General features: G+C 45.1%; 1 protein-coding gene across 1 annotated transcript in view; it reads right to left on the bottom strand.

Moving 5' to 3' along the window:
- Positions 1–3,700: 3,700 nt before the first annotated feature.
- Parm1 (prostate androgen-regulated mucin-like protein 1) overlaps positions 3,701–22,500 on the bottom strand; it is a 107,629-nt gene continuing 88,829 nt past the window's right edge. Inside the window, exons 3-4 of the mRNA XM_021211014.2 lie at positions 16,568–16,646; positions 3,701–6,502 (exon numbers count right to left, since the gene is read on the bottom strand). Coding sequence (XP_021066673.1) covers positions 6,418–6,502; positions 16,568–16,646 — 164 coding nt within the window. The 3' untranslated portion in view covers positions 3,701–6,417. The remainder of the gene's footprint in view (positions 6,503–16,567; positions 16,647–22,500) is intronic.

The raw sequence follows: 22,500 nt of genomic DNA, 5'->3' as shown, positions 1-22,500 counted from the left end.
TTTAGGGTACTGATGAATAAGCTTCACATCTTAGAATCTGCATGAGGACGGGAGTATGACCTCGAAGGCTAACACAGACGAGCCCTGTCAGTATCTGAGCTACCCAGTGTATTGTAACCACTCAGCTTATTGGTTCACATAGAAACGGACTGCATGTGTTGATGCAAACTGATGTTGCTATCGTGCAGTGTGCTGTTCTGGTGAAGTGAATGGAGCTGGCTCTGCCCTGGCCGAGGATGAGATCCTTTAAGGGTGCGATGTCACCTCTTGCAGCTTTCCTTTGACAAGACCAGTGCCTTGGAACAGTGATTTTTTTTTTTTTTTTTTTTTTTTTTTTTTGATTCAGTGCTCTCTCACAAAACTCAAACGTTAACTATCCAATTGTGTGTGAACTGTTTTGGATTGGATACTAAATACTTGAAAAGATCATGATTTAATGTCGACAAATTGTCACATAAGGAAAGATATTGATTTGGACATCAGAACTTAAGAGTGTGTTAATGCTACACATTCTTTGTGTGTTAATGTCTAGTATCCGGGTGTAGCTGCGTGTGCTCACGTGTGGTTAAATGCAGGAGGAAGTCAGGTTACTGTCAGGTATTTCTTTCTATCACTCTTCGTCTTACTTTTGGAGACAAGGTCTCTCTCTCTCTCTCTCTCTCTCTCTCTCTCTCTCTCTCTCTCTCCCTCCCTCCCTTCTCCCCTTCTCTCCCTCCTTCCCCCTCTTCCTCCTCTCCCCTCCTCCTTTCCCCCTTCCCCCCATCCTCTGTCTCTCTATGAACCATTTTTGCCAGACTGGCTATCCAGCATACCTTCAGGATCCCCCGTCCCTGACCTCCAGCTCCAGCGTTACAGACATCACCGCCATGCACGGCTTTTACGCGGGTGCTGGGAACCAAGTTCAGGTTCTCATGTTTACATAGCAAGTACTTTGCTGACTGAGCCAGCTCCCTCGCCCTAGCTTTTGATTACTATTAAATTTAAAGTACTTTCTTACCCCCTCCGTTCAGGAAAGCCTTTAAAAAATTTAAATAGCTCAACTATTTATTTATTTTATTTATGTATTTGTTTTATCTTATGATCATAAATTTTGTGAAATGGTTATCTTTTTTACTTTTCACTGTTTTGAAATGGCTATCTTTAAAAAATGTGTATGTGTGTGTATGCGCGCGCACATGAGTGCAGTTGGCCAAAGAAACCAGAGGAAGTATCAGGTGACCTGTAGCCGGAGTTATAGGCAATTGTGGGCTACTCATCAAGGGTGCTGGGAACTGAACTGAAGTCCTCTAGAAAGGCATCTCTTCAGCCTGAGAAACATCAAATGGAATCTTCTCTTGCTTTTGTGCCCAAGATAGGTCTTCAAGAGGTCACGGACTCATTGGTCCGTTGCCTGTCAGAGTGAAACAGCTGCTCAGGAGAAGAGCTTTGCCTTGGTTTACGTTTGCAGAGGTGTCAGCCCGTGGTCCAGTCTCTCATGGGACAGTTATGAGAGTGGTAAGCAGGGGAAACCCAAAGACAGAGGAGGGTCCCCCAAATCAGTCACCTAATTTCTTTCTACTGGACCCCCACTTCACAAAGATCTCCAAATCACCCCCAGTAGTGCCACAGGCAGGAGACCAGGCCCTCAATGCACAGCCTTCGAGGGATGCATATTCAGATGACCTCACTCAGAACAAGCATGAGGCCTGTTCCATGTTTGGAATCCATTCCTTAAGAACCCCTAGCAAGTCTTTGATGTTGTGTTACTGGTAGCCAGTCAACTAAACGAACCAACCCAGACTTAGTAGACATTCATCATCTACTCAGTAATGCCTAGGTGGTCTTTGTGGTGTTTGCCTATCATGCTAACACTTCTGAAATGGTGAGAGAGGATCAGTAGCTCAAGGCCAGCTTGGGCTACATGGTAAGTTCAAGGCCTGCCAGGACTCTATTAGGGTCTGTCTCAAGGTTTAAAAAAAAAAGGAAATAAAACTTTCCCAACCCCCAGTTTGCAGCTGGTTTCCCCCTCCCCATGGAGCAGACTGCATTGGATTTGCCGTGGCTATTTTCTTCAAAATCAAAATAATATTTGGTTAGCTTCTCGGGGTTGAAATTATACTTTGGATGGCTGAAATTGCCTGCTAATTAGCTGTCAGATAAGGATGAATATGCTGAATTTAATTTTTTGGAAATGGAGTGGAGCAAACACCACATGTACCGCTAGCGCCAATGTGTTTTAATGTGACTTGATTATGCTTACCGTCTCGCTCATTGAATCAAAATGTTTGCTCGCACCTCCCCTGGATGAGGCACACAGAATATTTGTGAGTGAAATCACTGCTCAGAAGGTTCGTTCAACACCGGCAGCTTCCCAGCCTGTTTCAAGATCAGAGCGACCTTCCCGCGCTACAGGAATTATTATTTATTGATGGGGTGGGGGGAGGGATACAATCTCTTTAAGAACAAGTCAGAGCTACTTAATATGACCAATAAAAACAAACCCAGTGGCCTGGGTAATAGACCATCAAAATGTGAATCACCACAGCTAGACACAAGCTTTTAACCACTTTAATTGGCAGAGTTATAATTGGTATGCAATATGTCTTACAACAAATGTAGATATGATGTCATCAAATATCAAAGAAATTGCACACCTTCTAATCTTTAAACGGTGTCAGATAACTTCACTCCAAGAGAGAGCAACGTGGCAATAAGTCAATACAAACTAATGCTTCCGAGATCAAAGTTGAAATGGTACATCCATTTGCCCTCCAAAGAAGGTTAAAGGCAAAGAAGGTGAATTGACGTGCAAATTAGCATCTGGACCAATCACAAAATTCATTTTCAAGATGCATAGGATCGAACCATGCACCCTTGCAAGCAAGACGAAGGGCAAACAGATGACATCAGACCATAATCGACTCCTCTGAGACCTCGGGGTGTGAAAGTCAGAGGCCTTCTTCCGGAAGTGCTGAGGCATCCAGGTGTGGCATGCTAACCTGGATCCCAATGAAGGTCTGTGAGACCTGTGTCCTGGACCACCTTTTCAGCTGGAGGGGAGACATCCTCTGTGGTCCCAGAAACAGCTAACTCAGCATCAGTCAGGTGCGAGGGAGGGAAGTTCAGAGCTCTGATAGCCATCTGAGGTGGCCGTGACATTAACTATAGTTTTACAGAGTAAGTAAAAACAGCATACCAGTATAACAGTAAGAAACTGAGATCACTTATATATCTGTATAATACTTGAAATGTCCATAAATAGTTCATCTCCAGAAACTGAAACACTGTATACACAATTTCATTAATCCTTACAACACATCTGTGCGGTAGGAAGGGGTAAAGCCGCTATGAAAGCATCACCCCCATTTTATAAACAAAGACACAGCTGTGCAGGGAAGATAGGGGCCCATCAGGGCCATGGGAAAAGAACGCATAGTTGCCTACCATTCTTTGATCATTTACAGTCCATGGAGAGGAGGCTCCACTTCTCTTTTTGCTCTGTCTTTCTCTCCAAAGCACTCTGGCCAGTCTGATCCACGATGGGGCACGATTGTTTGGATCTACTTAGGGGGACCACTAATTTCCCTTGTGTAGACTTGAACTAACTTTCCCTGAGGTAAAGGACATCAGTTATTGGCATATATTTCAGAGGTGTGTGTGTGTGTGTGTGTGTGTGTGTGTGCGAGAGAGAGAGAGAGAGAGAGAGAGAGAGAGAGAGAGAGAGAGAGAGAGAGAGAGAGAGAGAGAGAGAGAGAGAGAGAGAGAGAGAGAGAAGCAATGTTTGTAGAATAAATATGCTGAAACCTTTTGGCCAATTCAAAAGCAGGAAAATGTATTTGGCAAAGTCCATTCTCACACTCACACACTTTATAGTAACAAACACGCCAGGGTCATTCTTGAGCTTTGAGGGACCACTGCCAGTCACCTTGTTGTGTATGACTGCTCTGTGTTTTGATGAAAGCAATTAGAAGCTAATCCGAGCACTGGCAACCACATGCTCATACACGGTGGCATCCTTTGGTGTAAAACTATTCTTGCTGTATCTCTGGTTTCTAACAGGTAAGGGAAGAAGCCGGTTCCTCTGGCCTAGGATTTATCTTACCTGAGAAGGCAGATCTGAAGGATACTTCCCCCAATGTATTTTATAGAGAGCTTTGTGTCATGTGTCAAAAATGCTTTTGGCGGGCAGAGGACAATGACATGCAGAATCCTGTTGTGTACTGGTTCGTTCTTTGCCTAACCAGAAACCTGTGAAGGGGTCAGGGTAAGAAGGAAGGACAGTTGTTCAGGCCAAGTGTGGCCAGAGGGCACACCCTTGCAAGGTGTGTGTGTGTGTGTGTGTGTGTGTGTGTGTGTGCCTGCCTGTCTGTCTGTCTGCCCGTCTGTCTGTAGTTTGTTGGGTGTTTCATATTCAGGGATATCTTAATTTCTGCAAACCCATTCCTTGTTGCCCACTCTGCTTACAGGGTTCCCTTTAAGGACTGATCTTTCCTTTTGGCACTTCTAAGATTTAGGAAAGGCTTACTTCAAAGCCTGGGGTGGTAGGTTGTGGGAAGTACCCCTGTTTGTGGACTCTACACCAGAGGGGTTCAAGATATCAATATGAGAGTGTTTTTCTTTAACAGAGTCAGGGGTGGGGGTGGGTGGGAAGCAAGATCTATCTGAGGAATTAAAATGGATAGTTTGATGTTCACATAGGAGAATTCAACATAGTTTGAGATACATACTTTCTCCTCCATGAAATCAGGACTTAAGATGCTAGGAGCCATTATCAGCTGTTACAAAATAACAGTGGCACAGCTCTGTAATAAAGCTCTCTAGAAACATAGACATATATGAGCTAACAACAGCGTACACCAGAAGTCAACCTATCAGGCAGCAAACTAAACACTTGGGGGGAAAGAAATTGATGTTTCACTTTGTTAGAAATGAAAGTGTCTTCCTGATGCTGGAGTGGGTTGTTTCCCCCCGCCCCACATACACACATGTCACAAGGGCATTGCAGTGAATGGTCTCAATCTCAACCTTTGATATTTCCAGCTACGAAATTCTTTGGGTAGGAAGGTTGTCCTGAGCCAGGTAGGGTGTTTAGCGCTTCCAACTAACAAAGTAACAATAAAAAATTGATACTAGACATCCCAGGTGGGGGTAGGGGGTGGGAGGGGTGAGAGATACGCAATCACTTTCTGGTGAGTCAGAAGTGAAAGAAGCAGATATTGGCAAAGAAGAATGATCGCTTCTCAAAATTTGTTGTCCTGGATTTGAGACTGCACACCTGGAGATCAATATTTACTTATTGAAAGGAAGAATGAGGGAGAACACACAGGTAGTTCTTGATGTCTCCATCCTACAGTAGCCAGTGCTTTGGATGAACAGCTGCAGATAGCGTCTTGCCTCTTAACTTTTTTTGTTTTTTGTTTTGTTTTCTTGGAATAGCATCCAGTCAGCCATCACCCAATACAGACAACAAGGCCATGAAGCAGTTGCTGCTTTATGCGTGTGGAGTGAGAGTTCTATGGGTCCCTCCAAGCTTGAGATGTCTCCCACGACCATGGAGAGCTGGCTCCTGCTTGCGTCAGGAGGGTGGGTGGTGCATGTAAGCTTCTGTCTTTCCTTCTCCCCCCCCCCATCCCTTAGACTCCACATGTCTCTCCCTGTCTGCTCTGCAAGCTCACCTCCCAGCTTCGCTTGTGGTGAGGAAGCTTTCTTGAAAGCTATGGGGTTGGGAATCCCTGCTGCCTTCAGGTGGCCTAGATGGGGAGAGCAGGTTGAGAGCCTGCTGATTGATAGCCTGCTGTGCCACTTTGCCCTTGCCTGCTGCTCTCCTCCTGGGCACAGCCTCTTTTATCTCTCATCAAATAGGCAGCTCAGAATGGTCTATCTGCTTATAGGACTAAGTAGGCATCCTGTCAGACACAACCAGGCAAACAAGGATTGAAAAGGAATCAACAAGCCCCTGCACCTTCCACACAGGGTGGCAGTCTCCCGGGATGCGTTCCTTTCTCCTCATTGATATTTAATGTCATTTCCTGTAGAGAACATTAAGAAATAATCCAAACCAAAAGATTCCCCTAAAATTAAATCCCTCACCAAGCAACTCCCAGCCCCTTTCTTCAGTCCTTTCCAAAGTGGCTTCTGTGATGGGGACTCTGCAGCTGCCACCTCGTGGTATCTGGCTTGGTCAGGGCAAAGATGGCCCTTATCAGCTGTAAACCGGCCTCCACCAATGGCCTTTCCGAAATGGTTCTTTTGTACCAGAAGAGAGACATTCTGTAGTAGCAGCCAGAGAAGGGGAGGGGAAAAAACAAAAACAACCATACCAACAAAAGAGGGCTCGCGATTGTCGTTCAGTGTACATCAGGTACTTGTTATTATTCTACTGGATAAGCACTTATAAATAAAGGACCATTACTCCTTGTCCTCAGCCACCTTCCTTTGTTAAGAGTCATCGTAGAGAGGATTGTTGTAGTTTCCCCAGGACCCGTAGTCATGGTCATCCAGCAGCCTTCCATAGGAGGAGTGCCTGAGTGGGAAGAGAAAGGTGGGGTTACTAGAGGATATGCAAATCTGAGCCAGAACCCAGGAGGCTCACAGGTTCCTGGGATGGAGAGATAGCACCAACCGAGCATGATAACCCTGGACCACATCAGCCCTAGATACCCACCAGCTTCTGCCTAGGGGCTTGCCTGTCCCTTTCTCTTGAGATTCCTGTGTCTCTCTTTCCTCTGGAGTGCGGGAGTGGGTGAAGGGTCCATTTCCACAGCTGCCCAGTAAGAAAGGGAATGGGAACTTGGGTCCCAGGGTCTTGATGTAGATCCTGAGGCTAATTTTCTGTGAAGTAACATCTACACAGCCACAGCCACTATTGCGGTTAGTACAGATGGCGGGGCTTTGCTGTCATTTGTAAACTCCGTCTCTATTAGTGATTTAGTAGGTCCTCAGAATCAAGGCTGAGAGAAAGAAGTGTTTCTCTGATGAGGGAAATGGGATTTGGGAAGCTTGATTGACGTGACCCAAACTATCCAACTGAGCTGTGTGTCAGATCCTCACCTCCATCTAAAACTGGATTCCCCTGGGTCTGGTTAGCCCCGAGTTCAATAGTAACATGGTCTAACCAGGCTATGCTGGGTGTCCCAAGAGGCTCTACGACACTTAACTGAAGTCAGATTGCCCTCATTTCTTTCTTTAATATCTCTGAACGGCTGTCCATGTAAGCCAAAGTCCTTACAACGGTTCATGAAGTCATAAAGGCTCAGGAGCATCTACTTTTCTGAGAAAAATTAATTGCTACCAAAGACCCTTGCTTCCTCAGCTCCAAGTGTACTGCTCTTTCTGTCTCCCACGAGTAGCACTCTCACCTCAGGGCCTTTGCACTCACTCCTTCCTCACTCATGCGTCTTCCAAAAAACACTACATGCTTTATATAATTGTTTTGTAATTACTTCTCCTCTTCAACCAGACTATAAGTCTCATGAGGGCAGAGATGATTCACCTGTTATGTTTATTCATGGTTCTATTTCTAGCTTTTAGAAGACACATGCAGTAAGTCATTCAGAATCATCTGTGGAAGACACAGTGATCGAAAAAGACACGTCTTGAGTTCTCACAGAAGTCAATCTGTTCATAAAAGTGGGAGATTCCCTGAGAATGACATGGTCATTTGATGACTAAAGAGAATGACAGAATTGGAAGAACGCCATAAACAAGTATGCGGTGACCCTGAGGTCCATGCTAGTATATGAATTCTTACCTGTGTCATAGCCTCCCAGTGCCAGTGCCCACTAGAACCTTTTTAGACTGCACTCTTCCTGGGCTAAGGTGCCAATTAGACTCTGGAAACCTGAGGTATAATAGCTGAATCTAGATCCAGGGGGCTGAGACTGGACTAGAAATCATGGATGCTAAATGCTGTCCTGGACATCCCCACTCCATGTATTCTTCTCACAGCCAGATATTAAGCAAGACAGAAACACAACCCAAGGGCCCCGGAAAGCATCTGCTCCACTTCGGTCGGTTTCTGAGACACTTGCCCCCCTGTAGCTTACTGACATCAGCCAGGGATTGGCAAAGAGATGGACGGCATTTAGCAAGAACCAGGCCTGTGCTGTACCTGTTTCAGAGTTCTGACATAGCTCCTGCAAGCTAACTCAGTGGTTCCTGTCTATATTCTTGACAACTTGAAAATGTTCCACAAAATAATTGGTTTACACTACCATCTCACAATATGTATGTATGTGTGTGCATGTGTGTGTGCATATATATGTGTGCATAGGTGTATGTATATGTGTGTATACGTGTGTGAGTGTGTTTATGTGTATTTTGTGTATATGTGTGTGTATGTGTATGTTTGTGTGTATGTATATGTGTGTGTATGTGTGTGAATGTGTGTATATGTTTGTGTGCAAATGTGTGTATATGTGTGTGTGTGTGTGTGCATATGTGTGTATATGTGTGTGTGCATATGTGTGTGCATGTGTGTGTGCATGTGTGTGCATGTGTGTGTGTATATGTGTGTGTATGTGTGTGAATGTATGTATATGTGTGTGTATGTGTGTGCAAATGTGTGTATATGTGTGTGTGTGTGTGTGTGTGTGTGTGCGTGTGCATGTGTGTGTGTATGTATGTGTGTGGGTGGAGGGAAAGAGAGAGCATAAGGAACAACCCAGACACACTATTGCTTGTTTATATACAGTAAGAGCAGAGGTCATTTCGGTAGGTGAAGATCATGAGCTGCACTCGGCCAACTCTCCGTTTACTTCAAAGCCTCCAGTCCTAACCAGACCTGAATAGGATGGCTGAGAAGGGGGAGGTGCTGTGTGAGAAGATCACATCCCAGGCTTCTTACACTGGGCTGCATCCTCTCTTCCAGCTCATCGTTACTGCTGTAAATTGGCAAGCAGTCCACAATAGCCCCATGCCTTCATTGATGGGGATCCTCTGCTTCACATTTGAAGTTAATTTAACTTCTTATGGCATTTTAATCTCTTTCTTATAATTTTATTCTCATAAGCTGCCAGTTTGGTCAATAGATGTGTGTCTTGAGTAGGTTTCTTGACCCCTTTGTTCCTTCATTTACAAAATGGTGAGTTAAAAAATGCATTAAAGTTGTTAGAAGGGCTCAATGAGGTAATGCATTTTAAAGGCTTGGCACACAGTAAATATTGGCCAAAACTGCTTTGTAACTTTTTATTATAATGAAACTTATACAAGCCCATGCTAAATCTGCAAACGGTAAAATTGAACTACTGAAACTATGATTCAGGCATAGTAATAAATCCAGTTTCTGATATTGCTGTTATTTGAATCTTATAAAATATCTTTACAGGCAGAGTGAGGTCAAAGGGTTAAAACTCCTTTGGTCAGCAAGCCTTGAAGTCTGTGGTTATTTTAGGCACTTGGGACAAGGCTACACCTGAGTTTGCTGTACTAATAGTACCATCCGCTGCACAAACACGAAGAAAAGCACTGGCCTTGGCTTCCATTTTTCTTTGTCTTTACATTTGAACAGTGTACGCCACTAAGTGAGGAAAGGGATGTAAGGGGGGTGGATCAGCCAAAATGAGGGGAAATAAAGGGAGAAAAATAGGAAATGCTTTGAACCTGCAGGGTTGACTCTGAATAAATTCAGGGGCCGAAACACGAACTGGGTATGCTGGGGTTTGAGGCAGACTTGGGTAAATCTGATGCTGTTGTGGATGGAGGGAAGGAACACAGTTGTGGGTATGGGACACGAGGAGACAAGTTAGGGAGCATTTGAACCTTTTGGTCTGTCTGGGCCAAAGCTTCTTAAACCATGGCATGAGGTGATTGGACACGGGGAAGTTTTCAGATGGGCCATGTAAGCAGAGTCTAAGAAGTAACAATGAAAACTTCCTCCTACTCCAAACATTAGGAAAGTAGGCATAAAGGAACTTAGATGGTTTGTCAATGTATTTAATGGGAGACTCAATAATAAAACCACGTCTTGCCTCTGTCAGCACTGATTTATTTAGTCTCAACCTGAAGAGCAGTTGGTATGAGTGATGCCATCTTGCTCATGTGATTTCTCAATATGCATGGCTACCTGCCTTACATCCCAATGTTTTCCATTTGCTGCAAATTGTCTCCCCTTAAATGAACTTCTTAGGGACAGACTATATCATACTTTCTCTCTAAATATCTGCATGCTTAATGTGTTGACTCTGATGCCGTGGTTATAGTGTAAATATTTGAAGGTGACTGTTTATGTCTAGTAGCATATAAATAGCAGATGTTAAGGTTGGTCAATATTAGAAAGGGTTCTTACGGTTTGAGGCAACTGTAAAATGAAAAAAAAAAAAAAAAACCTCAGTAAAGAAAGCCAGAGGTCAAAGGCTTCTCTTGACTTAAAGAGGGGAAGGAGAAGAATGATGGCCGGACCCTGTGCTACACTGTGGTTTTCCGGCACTTAGCTCAGTGCCCACAGTGCCCCGCTCAATGGCACCTTATGCTTCCTGTACTGTACGGTGTCCCTAGCCAAACACAGAATCTGAGAGGGAAATAAGGAGTAGTCTCTTATTTTATCCTCTCATCTTTTTATCAGTACCTAATTGTTCTTGTAGATAAGTAGAGCATCACGTTTTCTTTGTGTTTAAACAGACTTTAGAGAACACCTGATATTTGTCCATGGATACAGCCCAGCTCTTGGCAAAGCCTCCACCTAGGTTGATGAATTCACCCCAGTCCTCTCCTCTGCCAGGGGAGACCTCACTTTTCAATCATTAGTGCTTATCACAGCTGAGCAGGAAGGAAACACAGATATTAAGACCGGACTTAGTCCAGGGGAGAATGCTGCAGTCATTAGCCATTAGTAATTAAGCATCAGACTCCTATCTTCCATTAGCAAAGATGTCCAGGAGACTGTCCCTCTGTCTTCTTTCTGTTTCTACCAGTGGCTCCCTGTTGCTAATTGTTTCATCTTTGCCTAGCTCCCTTCACTGAAAACTTAGTCTAAGGGACCCTGTTTTGGAAACCAGGGGACACTGTGACCTACTGAAATACACTCAGATGCCGGTCCTTAGGGACCTCATATTCTGGGATACAGGCACAATAGCCACGCTACAAGGTAGGTGGTAGTAAGTGACGTGGGGGAAATCAAAGAAAGGTGTGAAGAATTCCCAGTGGGAGGTGAGGACTTCAATTCTGAACAGTGCCCAGAGAAGGTCTCATGAAGGCATCGCTTAGCGGACTCCTGAGGGATGGGGGATGAGCCCCATGGATCGTCTGGAACACATTCTAAAGTCAGAGGTGGCAATGAGGGCAAAGGTCTTAGAGACAGGAAATCTGTGTGGCATTTGCCAGGTCCCTATTAAGAATAAAATCAACTTTTCATGTTGGATGTTTCAATCCACAGAAAGGCTGCAGGCAATAGTGACAGTGGATTCCATCAGTCCAACATACAATGTCATTTAAGGTCAGTGCTTGCATAACTGTCTGCCCAAGTTAGGGCATTAACACTTTGCATCATGGTCTTAAAGCTGTGAAAATCAAGGCCATGGGGACCAGGATTACTCAACAGCAGTCATGATAGCAAGTTGGTGGCTGATGATCACAGCTCAGTCAGGTTTTAACAGTCCTGCCTCTTTCTACCAATGTCCCAATGATGGGCACATTCCCAAGCTAACATTGTTTTTAATATCTCTCACAGCCCATTTTTTCCAAGTTAGTATTTTCAAATATATCTTTCAGCAATCAACCACCTTCACACTTTCGCATTTGTTCTTTCTAGTTTTAAAGTTAGTTATCTGTGAGAAGCCATCTGAGGCAATGGGCCGTCTGACCATTGCCACAGAAGAGGGCTGGAGGCCTCCACCTCTGTCAACAGATCCAGCGTGAAGAGTGACCAGAGTCTTGTGGCTCAGCAGACACGAGTGGCTCCCACTTCCTCACTCTTAGTTCTTCCTCATTTGAAATAAATATTGCCGTCACACTCCAACTTTCTCACCCAGATCATTGTTTCACCCAAGAAATGTCCCAATGGAACTATGGCGTGTCAGCTATGGCCAGAGCAGAGGTTTTATAGGGCTCTGGTGGAAGAGGCTGGGACACATGGCTACTTTCTGGAAAGCATACGGAACAGAACAGGGAGGTGCATCGAGGAACTCGGTATGGGGAGGGAGGCTTGGAGGCTCCAGGAGGGGGCCGCTTTGGAGTCATCACAAGGGATGAATCAAGCACCTCCTGGTTTGTCCAAAGTCACAGAAGCATGGAGAGACAGGGCCGTATGTCTGGGGGACCTCCACAGCAAAGCAACTCTTACAAAGCAGAATGATTTAAAATATGGTTCTTGGACCCTCAGCTCTAGTATCCTTGGTGGTCTAGCTAAGAATGTAGATGTAAGGGCCCCGTGCAGACCTTCAGAATCAGACTCAGGATCAGGAGCTCTGGAAATTGTCTGTAATATGCTCCCCAAATGGCAATTTTATACAGCAGAGCCCAGAGAGCCACGGAGGTGAGGATCAAGTAAACTAGCCCCCCCCCCCAAATTTCCAAAGGCTAATCTGAAAATACTCAGCATATGGACAACAAATTCTAAAAGATCCCGACTGTCACAGCTGGCCAGGGCTAGTCATTAAACCCAACAAGCAGAAGCCATCTGCAGACACTGGGAGACACAAAGCAAGACAGAGAACATCTAACAAAGGCGTCTGAAGAGCCAGGCCCTGCTGTGCTGAAAAATCAAGTTCACATTTATTTTTGTGAAGGGCTACCTAGTCACAGCTTCATCCACTTCCGCAGATAAAAGCTCTTGTGTGGGGAGATTATCTCCTACCTGAGCAGATTTGAGCAATTTAAACAAAACAGAACTGACTTACGTCCCGCACTTCAATCATCACTAATTAAAGACACCCTTTCCCTTTCGCAAGAGGTAGGGAGGGCTTGCTTCCCGTTAAATTTGCAAATGAGCCTTGGAGCAGAGATTGCCGGAGACTGTTTCTGCTTATGAATGTCTAACACGAATGCAATCTCATTTATAAACAGCATCACATGAAAACTGCCACACAACACAGGGTGACACTCCTGCCCCATCCTCTTCGTCCCTTCCCCTCTTCTCTTTCTCCTATGCGTTTGTATGTGTGTCCACCAAGTGGATGCCAAGGACATAGTTGTTCTTCTAGCTTCATATTAGAGCCTGCCATGTATCACATTACGTGACATGCACAGTTCTGAAACCAACGGATGCCACAGCAAGCAACTTCATTTAGTGGCGCCCCTCAGCCTCCCCACTGAACATGTGTGGCTATCCTAATTTAATCCTTACCACACTCTGGAGTTAAGTGTTTTGTTATAGTCCCATTTTACAGAAGGAGGCAGTGTAGACTGAGACACTTGCCCATAGGTCCTGTGCTTACTGCCATGCTGTGGTCTCCTTGGACATTCTATATTCATCACCTCAACCTTAAATGAAACTTGACAGCGACAGCAAAAAAAGACTAGTGTGGTCTTGAACTTGAAGGCAGAGCTCCTGTCTCCCCCTTTCATGTGAAACTGCTGCTGGCCAAGGTGGGCCCACAACCGGAGAGCTCGAAGACACTCAGGGCAGTTCAGCTGTATAAGCCACATCCTTTGATGGCTCAGCTTATTAAAAGATACAGCAGACTCTGTGACAAAGCTTGAAGTCATAGGCCACTGGAGAGCAGAGTGTGCAGGCAGATGGCCAATGAGTTCATCAATGGCTTGGGAAAGGCATCAAACCCTGTCAGCAGAGCTTGCAAGGGGCGCTGTGTTTGGGAGGTGAGAGTAAGTGGCCTTGCACTCACAGGGACACTGGCTCTGCTAGGCCTCTAGCCTGTGGATCTAGGCCATGAGCTAACAGCTCCCTTGTGACCTGGGACTCAGTAAGTGGCCAAGTGATAAGAGTTCATCTGATAAAAGAACGGTTGTGTGGTATTTGTTCTTAGAAATACGAGATGAGAGAAGTAGAACACGCCTGGTGTTACACACGCAAGTTCGAGTTCACTTTGTGCACGCACGCACACACACACGGACACACACACATACATACACACTCACAAAGGGGGAGGGGAGGTAGACATCAATGGAGCTGTCTATGTGTTTGATGGAGGATTAATGAGAAGCATTTCTCAAGAATCTGGCAAAGTAACATTTGAAGGGACTTAGCGTGGTCTAAAACTCATGAAAACAATTAACCTCCTTATATTGCCATTTCTCCCCCCAAAATGTAATGGAGAAGTAGAAAGGGGCTTTCCGTAAGGAGTTCCTAATGGCTGTGTTTACAGTGCCAAATCTGGGTAGATTAGTGGAAAGTAGCAACCTTCTGCTCACACCACCGTGGAGCATCTTCATTTGAAAAAGGAGAGACGTGGGAGAGGGAAGCAGAAACTCATTTAATTGTAGCCCTGAATTTACCTGGCATTTGAGCTGGGGAGCATAGGGTTTTAATTTAACATTTTGTACATTTTTCATAGGCACACAGAGCAAACAGTGATGGCCTGCTAATTATCTAAGTGTGGTACATTCCGTGATGGCAGGCCTCTGATACCTCATTCAAGTGTCTTCATCCATTGGTTAGAGAGATGTCTGCCACATAGGGCTGGTGCTCAGTAAGAGTGTGTGTGTGTGTGTGTGTGTGTGTGTGTGTGTGTGTGTGCCTACCATTTTGCCAATGATGGCAGAGGGCCTGCTCTTGGCACATTTTCATTTTTTTTTTTCCTTGAAATTTGTCCTTTGTACCTGGTAGATGGAGGTGATGTGACATGCCGCTCATTCTTGATGCTATTAGACTGATTTGACTTCACATGCTAGCAAAGGGGGTAATATAAGGAAAGGGGGAGGGGCACATGCTTGGATGGGGGCTGGGCTGGGGTGACCACAGGAGCTGAACGGGTTGCTGAGTGGATTCGTTCACTATAGAGAGCAAACTCAGGGGAGGAGGCTGGGGAAGTGGATGCTCTGTGAGGAACACAGCTGTGGTAAAAAGAACTAAAACAGGAGTGAGTGTGTGTGTGTGTGTGTGTGTGTGTCTGCTCTGTGTGTGACTGGTGTATGTGTGTGTATGTGTGCATGGTGTATATGTATACAGTGTTTGTGTGTGATGTCTGTGTCTGGTATCTGTGTCTGTGTCTGATATGTATGTTTGTATGTATATGGTGTGTATATAGTGTGTGGGTATGACGTGTGTATTTGTTGCATGTGTATGTATATGTATGATTTGGTGTATGGTGTGTATGTGTGTGTGCATGCACACAGTGCCATTTGACAGTGTAATCTTATCTTTTTCCCTTACTATATGAAGTACCACCTTTGTGTCTATTGCGCTTACACATGAGATCTAATCCATGAAGCTCGAATATTTGTGAGAAAGAGAGTAAATAACTATATGAGACATATAATAAACATTGACAGCATTGGGGGTGAAGTAATGAAGGAACAGAAAGGATAAATGACAGGACCCCAAACTAAGGAAAGGAAATCTCTTTAAGAAAGAGATGTGCGTTCATAGCCAGGGCACAAGAACAGTGGGGGTTGGGGGGGCATGGAAGACCAAGGGTCTGGGAGAGCAGGAGTGGCTTGCCCTGAGAACTGAAGAGGAGCCTGAGTCTGGACCTCAGGAGTGGAGGGCGACCAAGATGCGCTGGGTACTATAGGGAGGGCAAGGGCCAGGTCTGAAGGACTTCCAGGCCAGCCAGTGGAGCTAAAATGTAATTCAAACACAAAGGGGAACCCCAAGGGGGGTTTCGAGGGGTGGAGTGATGGGGTTGAAGGAATTCCCAAAGAGATGGTACCAGCTGTTATAAGACAATGTACTTGAGTCAAGGAGGCCATGCTCATCACATGAACATGCTCAGAACATGTCCTCTTGTCCTGCATTACTGCACTCTGCTGGCTGGTGAGTGAGACTGCCACAGGCCATCCACCATTTACAGCTGGAAGGCCGCTCGTCATGGGTAAAGTGGCGTTGAGGACTTCTGGATTTTAGAGTGATGGGAAACAAGGACGGAGTTTGAGGAATACTGTAACTTTCTGGCTAACGAGTGCAAACTTGACCCAGCCACTCTGTATGTTGAACTCCACTTTACAGAAGAAAAGTGTTTTGAAAACTAACAATATAGAGACATAATGGGGGACCAGAGCTCAGTTTTCTAGAAAGTGCTACATTTCCCTCTTATCTTGAGTATATTTGATTAGACTAATAAACACCCCTTGAATAGATGGATTGCCAATCGAATGAGTGTGCAGGACACCGGGACTTAGTGACCGCTGATCCCGCCCTCTGCCCCAGTCCCCAGATGAGGAAGCCCTAGTTCCCAAAGGAGGTGTGGGGCTTTCCCAGAGCAATGGAGTGATTTCAGGGTGGACGTCTGCACAGTCTCCAGACTCTAGGTAAACCTTGGTCCATGATGTCATCATGCCATCTACTCAACATTTTCTTCTTCAAACTCTCTGCCCCTAACTGCTGTGGGATTGGTTTACTGGCCGCATTACTTCCCTGCCAGTATTCCTGAGGGATGGGATGCCCATCACAGAATGAGCCTATGGCAAAACAGCCTTTAGCCTGGAGCCTCACAAATGGAATCCCGTTCTTTTCAAAGGGGAAGGCGTGACTCACCTGATCTTCAGGTATGCTGCACCTCCAAACACCAGCAACACCACGGCAATGACTGTCACAGTGATGGCGGCGATGCTGCCTGTGAAGGAAAAAAGGCCCAGAAAAGACAATGAGGGCGAGCTCAGGGGGTTGAACATACACAATGCCTACCCATGTCTCCCCCGAAGGAGGAAAACGTGATTCACCTCACACCATTCTAGTCAGAACGAAAACAAAACCCAGGGTTTCAATTCTGTTATTGAACTTCAAACAAAAATACAAAGTGAGGTTCAACAAACGGACAAAATTTCTTTTAGCATTTATCATGACTTGCTGGATGCTCTAGAATGCAAAGGGCAGTGCACAGTAATACCTCACTGTCCTTTGATGAATGACGGGGGTCAGTTACTGGCACCGTTGTCTGTAGGGGAAGGTTTTTAAATCTCCAAGGGTTTTCTTTTCATGCTTTGTCGAGTTCCAGGTGAAATACTGGGAGAAAGGCGACCTGCTCAAGTGGCACTAGGAAGTAAGGCACCTGAGTTTTCAGGAAACTGGAGCTAGACAGCTGGATCAGCGGTATCCACTCCAAAGAGGTCGCTTTGGTAGGAGATGTGCAAATTTCAATGATCCGATCAAAGCATTTGAAAAAGCATTGAAAAAATATCCTCTCTGAGAAGTGTGAGCAGCTTCCACATTCAAATGGTCCATTTGGATTACAGAGAATTAAGTCGAGTGTTGTATGCAAAATAAGGTCAAGTGTTCAGGGAGCACTGTTTTTGTTGTCCTTGTTGTAACAACACTGTTACAAAGTAGTGATGTCAACCTGTGGGTTGTGACTCCCTTGGAGTCTCCTATCAGATAATCTGCATATCACATATTTACATTGCGATTCATAACAGTTGCAAAATAAGTTATGAATAAGCAGCAAAATAATTTTATAGCTGGGGGCGGTGGGGTCACTACAGTGTGAGGAACTATGTTAAAGGTTTGCAGGGTTAGAAAGGTTGAAAACTACTGCTTATAAAGTAACACAAAGGCTTTATGCTGTAGCTTAACATTTAGTTCCTAAAGTGATTATTAATGGAAGGTAAAGAGACAGGCAGAGAGATGAACCCTTTAAGCACGTGTCCCTATAAAAATAACCACCCCGCTCTAAATATCTTTGAGGTCCAGCACTCTTTCTATGTGCGTTTTGGACTAATAGAGTATACACACTTTGCTTTTGTTATACCTTAGAAGTATTAAGGATCAACTGGACTCTTGTCCCCAAATATTTCAAAAGACTTCTGGTGTAATTCACCTGTTTCCTATGTAGGTACACTACTTACTACTTAGACAAGTGAGTGGGAGCTGTTCTCAAATGTCTGGAAAAAAGCGGAGTGATCTGGACTGAAGTATGTAGATCCGTGTGTGTGTGTGTGTGTGTGTGTGTGTGTGTGTGTATGCTCCTGCATGTGTTCATGTGCGTCTGTGTCTCTGTGTGCATGCCCATGATTGGCTGTGCAACCACAAGCTATTCATTTATCTGTGTTCTGCCCATCTCACGCGATTGTAATATAGGTGAATGAGATGCCACACACACCAGTCTGAAGAATTGTCCAAATACACGATCCTGCCATTTCCTATCAGGGATCTTTCTCACCTTCTTAAAGAGTTATCAGTTATAAGTTATATGGCATCTCTTTTCATTTCCACCCTGCTTCCATGCGCGGCTTGCGCCGTTTTCTCTCTCATCCCTTCTACCAAAAAAAAAAGAAGCTCAGAGAGGAAAGACAAAGCTCTTTCTTAACTCTTTAGTAATTCCCCTAAAACTTTAGATGAAAGGCAACCCCAGGCATCCACCTGACTACAGGAGAGGGTCGAGGGTCATTGCCAACATGAAGACAATGAGAAGAGTTTGCTATTTCCACGGAGACTGGCCATAGTCAACCATTTCAGAGCTTGCCTATTCCAGGACCGTGTGTGTATCTATTCCTTTACTTCTAGAAGGCTTTCGAGCCAGACGAGTGTATTTAACAGTACAGTTATCTTTCCCTTAGATAGATCGTGGTGCTGATTGCTGAAACGTCTAGATCTGGTCAAGTAGAGAAAGCCCGAGGTCAGACAGATCCTCTTATGAAAAGCCTCCACTCCTATTTTGAAAGGTAGCTCTTAGCTTCTTGGCCTCCAAACTGTGCTAAATTAGAACAATTCAAAGTTCACCGAAGCTCCTTAAGAGCTAGGAACTTTCAAAGGGAGGGTTATAACCACAAGGTAAGCTGAGGGGGCAATTTGAAGATTCAAAAAAAAAAAACAAAAAACAAAAAAAACCCAACAAACCACAGTCATTGCAGCTAGGAGCAGTTAAATACTGACCTCTTCATTTAATTCTCTCCCACCAACATAAGGAAAGGAAAGCAGGTGGGCCCCCCTGAAGATTCTCCCCATACCTCCTGACCCTACGGAGGACTTAATATAGGAAGTTGTAGGCCTGACCTTCTTCAGAGTTTCTTGCCTAATTCTAAGGAGCTGGGTGTCCTCCAACTCCGCCATTTCCCCAGTTGATTTATATGCCACCTCTTTTAAAAGTAAAGCAGACAGTTTCGCCAACTCAAGAGCTGTGCTTTTCCACGAGGAGACAGCAAGCAACAGAGTGGCCTGCTCCTTCTCCACGTCACAGTGGCTCATGGTGGCTGTCCAACTCCAGGAGCTGTTCCAGTCTCCTCATGGGTGTCTTCAAGGCCACCTATCCAAGACTACAAGTGACCTCATCCTTATTGCCGGAGATGGAGGTTAAACGTGACATTTTACCTGGTAGTCTTCTGGAGGAAGCTGGATAAATGGCTCTTTAGAGGATTGCTTCTACCAGTATGAGGCAAAGGGTATGAGGTAACATAGCTTGTTATGAAACTGAAATTTGGGACCTTCTCATGAACTCTTCTGTCACCAACCGGCTGTTCAAAGGGAGTACAATGCCCTGCCCACCCCCACTTCCCACCCCAGAAGCTGGAGTCTTCTAGAAGTAGATCTTTATCAGCTGGAGCCCAGAAGATCCTGTTTTCTGAGCGTCCCCTCAGCAGCTGTGGCCTCAGGGTCCAGTCAGATCTGGCCTGAGAAGCCCCACCTACTGCCGGGATTTGTGTGTTCGCGCCAGAAAGCATGCGCTGTGTTCTGTGGCAACCAAAAGCCTTTGTGTTTCCAGCTTCTGAAAACAAATGCTGTGCCCCCTGACTTTTGTTTAAACTAACCTGGAATTCCCCTTCCAGTTCTCACTTTTTTTTTGCTTTTTTTTTTTGTTTTTTTTTGTTTTGTTTTGTTTTCAAGATGGGGCAGGGATTAGAAAAAGGCTGAAGGTGTGGTGTTTCAGGGACAGCTTTGCCTACAGGGAAGGCAGAGGACCTCCTGGGCTGTTCTGGGAAGGGCTGTGGGGAAGTTTGCTGGCATTTTAGTTCTTCCGCCTTAGGACCCATTATTCTCAGACCAGGTGTGACTCATGCCATAAAGCTCTGGGATGGGCAGACCTTAAAAGAGAACTGGAAGAAACTTATCAGTATCTTGTGGAAGCCAAGATTCAAGATATCCCCCTGTGCCAGCACATTGCACGGTGCCAACGTGTTCTGCCTAACCAAGGGGCTCTTGAAGAGCCAAACACCAAAGCCTCTTCAATTTCTTGCCACCCCCAAAGTCTGGGATTTCTCGGAGTCCCCTGTTTGTGACTTTCATAATGGCCCAGAATGAGAATAGATGGGCTCGCGTGTAACCACAGCTCCTATCCTTTGTAGGCAGTTACTTTGGGCCAGCCCTTGACCGTGAAGGTCACATCTCTCATTCAACTCTCTTTACAAGCTGAATGGACTCACACACACAAACACCCATTTTATAGATGAGGAAGTCGAGGCCAAGAACAGTTGAGATCTTGATTAAATTTTTACAGTTGGTAAATCATGGAGCTCACATCTGAACCCTGGCTTGTTTCACTTGCCCTGTGCGTTTTAATCATGACTGTGCCAGTTGTTTCTTATAGCCTGTTCCACGGTCTTGTCCTCTTGGCCTGTTTGTTTGCCACCCCCCCCCCTTTATTTTTTCTTTATAACTAGATACCAAGGCTTCTTGAGAAGTTTCCCCTCATGATTTGAATACCTGACTTGGTGTCTGGATGTTTTTGCATCTCAGGTTTTTTTTCTAACGCTGGACTGTGTTTTTGAGCTACCCTCGGCAGTTTCTAATCACGTCCGTCTTGAATCTCCTCCCATCCTTTGTATGCCTTGAGCACCAGGTGAAGTCTCTAAGCCCACAGTGGGTTCTTAGCACTGTCTTTCAGTGTGGAACCACTCATTGCGTTATTGACAAGAAACACGATAACCAGAAGTTTTGACCCCAGTCACTGAACTGAGAGTTCTTGAACACAAGCTTTGCACCTATTCATCTTGGAGTCCTCTGGCCTAGGTCTTATCCAAGGGCCTATCTCTAGGACTCCATCTCTGCCCCACCATCCTAGACTTTCACCCTCCACACTACTTAATGACAACACTCTATGAATGACCGACTGGGTTGGCCGGAAGGGAGTTAATTTAGTAATAACTGGTTAGACTAAGAATCGATCTACCATCTAGTGCTACAGCCGTATAGCAAACTCTTAGAAGGACCTGCCCCAGGTCAGAGCTGGCCAGCCATTACTGTTTGTCAGTGCTCAGAGGCAGTCCTGGAATTGACATTTCAAGGGTGCCCATTCCCCACGGTTGCCTTTAAACCACAGATGTGTGAATTGATGTCTCAAACCTAAGAGCTCTACTCATGTCCTTGCTACCTCCTCTATCACTTGGCCCAGAAGTGCCCACTTTTAGAATCTTCTTAGTAGAGGAATCTCCACCTCAATTAAATACAAAAGGAGCCTTTCATTTGAGCCTTTTGCTGGAAATATTTGCCAAATGCACCCAGAGTGAAAGTGCTGGGGCAGATAGGGTGGATCTAAGCATCCCGTGAATCAACCTGATTAGTGCTTTTACACGCATTGTTCGAGAGCGCGGCAGGCAGAACAGGCAATGAAGGTGTGTCGGAGGATGAGGAAAAGATAAGTGCTTAGCTACTGTTTGTTTGACACGTGAGCCACACAGAGTGTTTAGTTAATATGTGTGAGGGCTTGACCAAGTTTCTGCATATATGTACACACTTCTGCTGTATTTAAGAAATGTTGCTAACAACTCTCTCAACGGCTCTTCAGGCTTATCATGATTCCTTTCCTTCTTCCTGGTTCATAAGGTCAGGAAGAAATGGAAAGGAACAGGTGGCCACTTCAGAGTGTGCAGCAGCTCCTGCAGTCAAGGTCATCAGGAAGAGAGGGACAATTTGCCCTGAGTTCTTTCTCTTTCAGAATGTCTGTCTGTGAATGTGCTGGGGGGTGGGGGAAGGGTTTAGTCCCAGAACAGAATATGTCTGAATTTCCATTCACTCTGGTAGGCTCTTCATCTTTACAGAAGTGACATCCTTCTTCTTAATAACAATGATAATTACAGTAAGAAACAATAGTACAAACAATAGTAACTAACACTTTTCTGCTCTTAAGTGCATAAGCTTCACCATTTTAGTATATCTATCCCTCCTAAGAACTCTGTAAACTAAATACTTTTGCTTTCTCCATTTTACAGGTGCAGATTTCAGTTTAAGCCCTCTCCCAAATGTACCCAGAATCTGAGGGCAGAGGTGTAGGGCCCCACAATATGTTGATCACCGGAAGGGCCAGCTACAGGACATGCTGGCTTGGAATCTGCACTGCTTGCTACTGTTCCTGCCACCCTGCCTATAGAACTGTGCCAAGTCACAGCCTTTGCTCTGAACATCTTGTCTGCTCTCTGCTGGCTCTCAAGAATCACAGTGTATATGTTCATAGCAGCTTTATTTATAATAGCCAGAAGCTGGAAAGAACCCAGATGTCCCTCAATAGAGGAATGGATACAGAAACTGTGGTACATTTACAC

The sequence above is a fragment of the Mus pahari genome, chromosome 13 (genome assembly GCF_900095145.1).
Source record: "Mus pahari chromosome 13, PAHARI_EIJ_v1.1, whole genome shotgun sequence".
NCBI classification, from domain to species: domain Eukaryota; kingdom Metazoa; phylum Chordata; class Mammalia; order Rodentia; family Muridae; genus Mus; species Mus pahari.
Note: the sequence above shows the minus strand (reverse complement) of the source record. Positions and strands in the feature narration are given on the sequence as shown.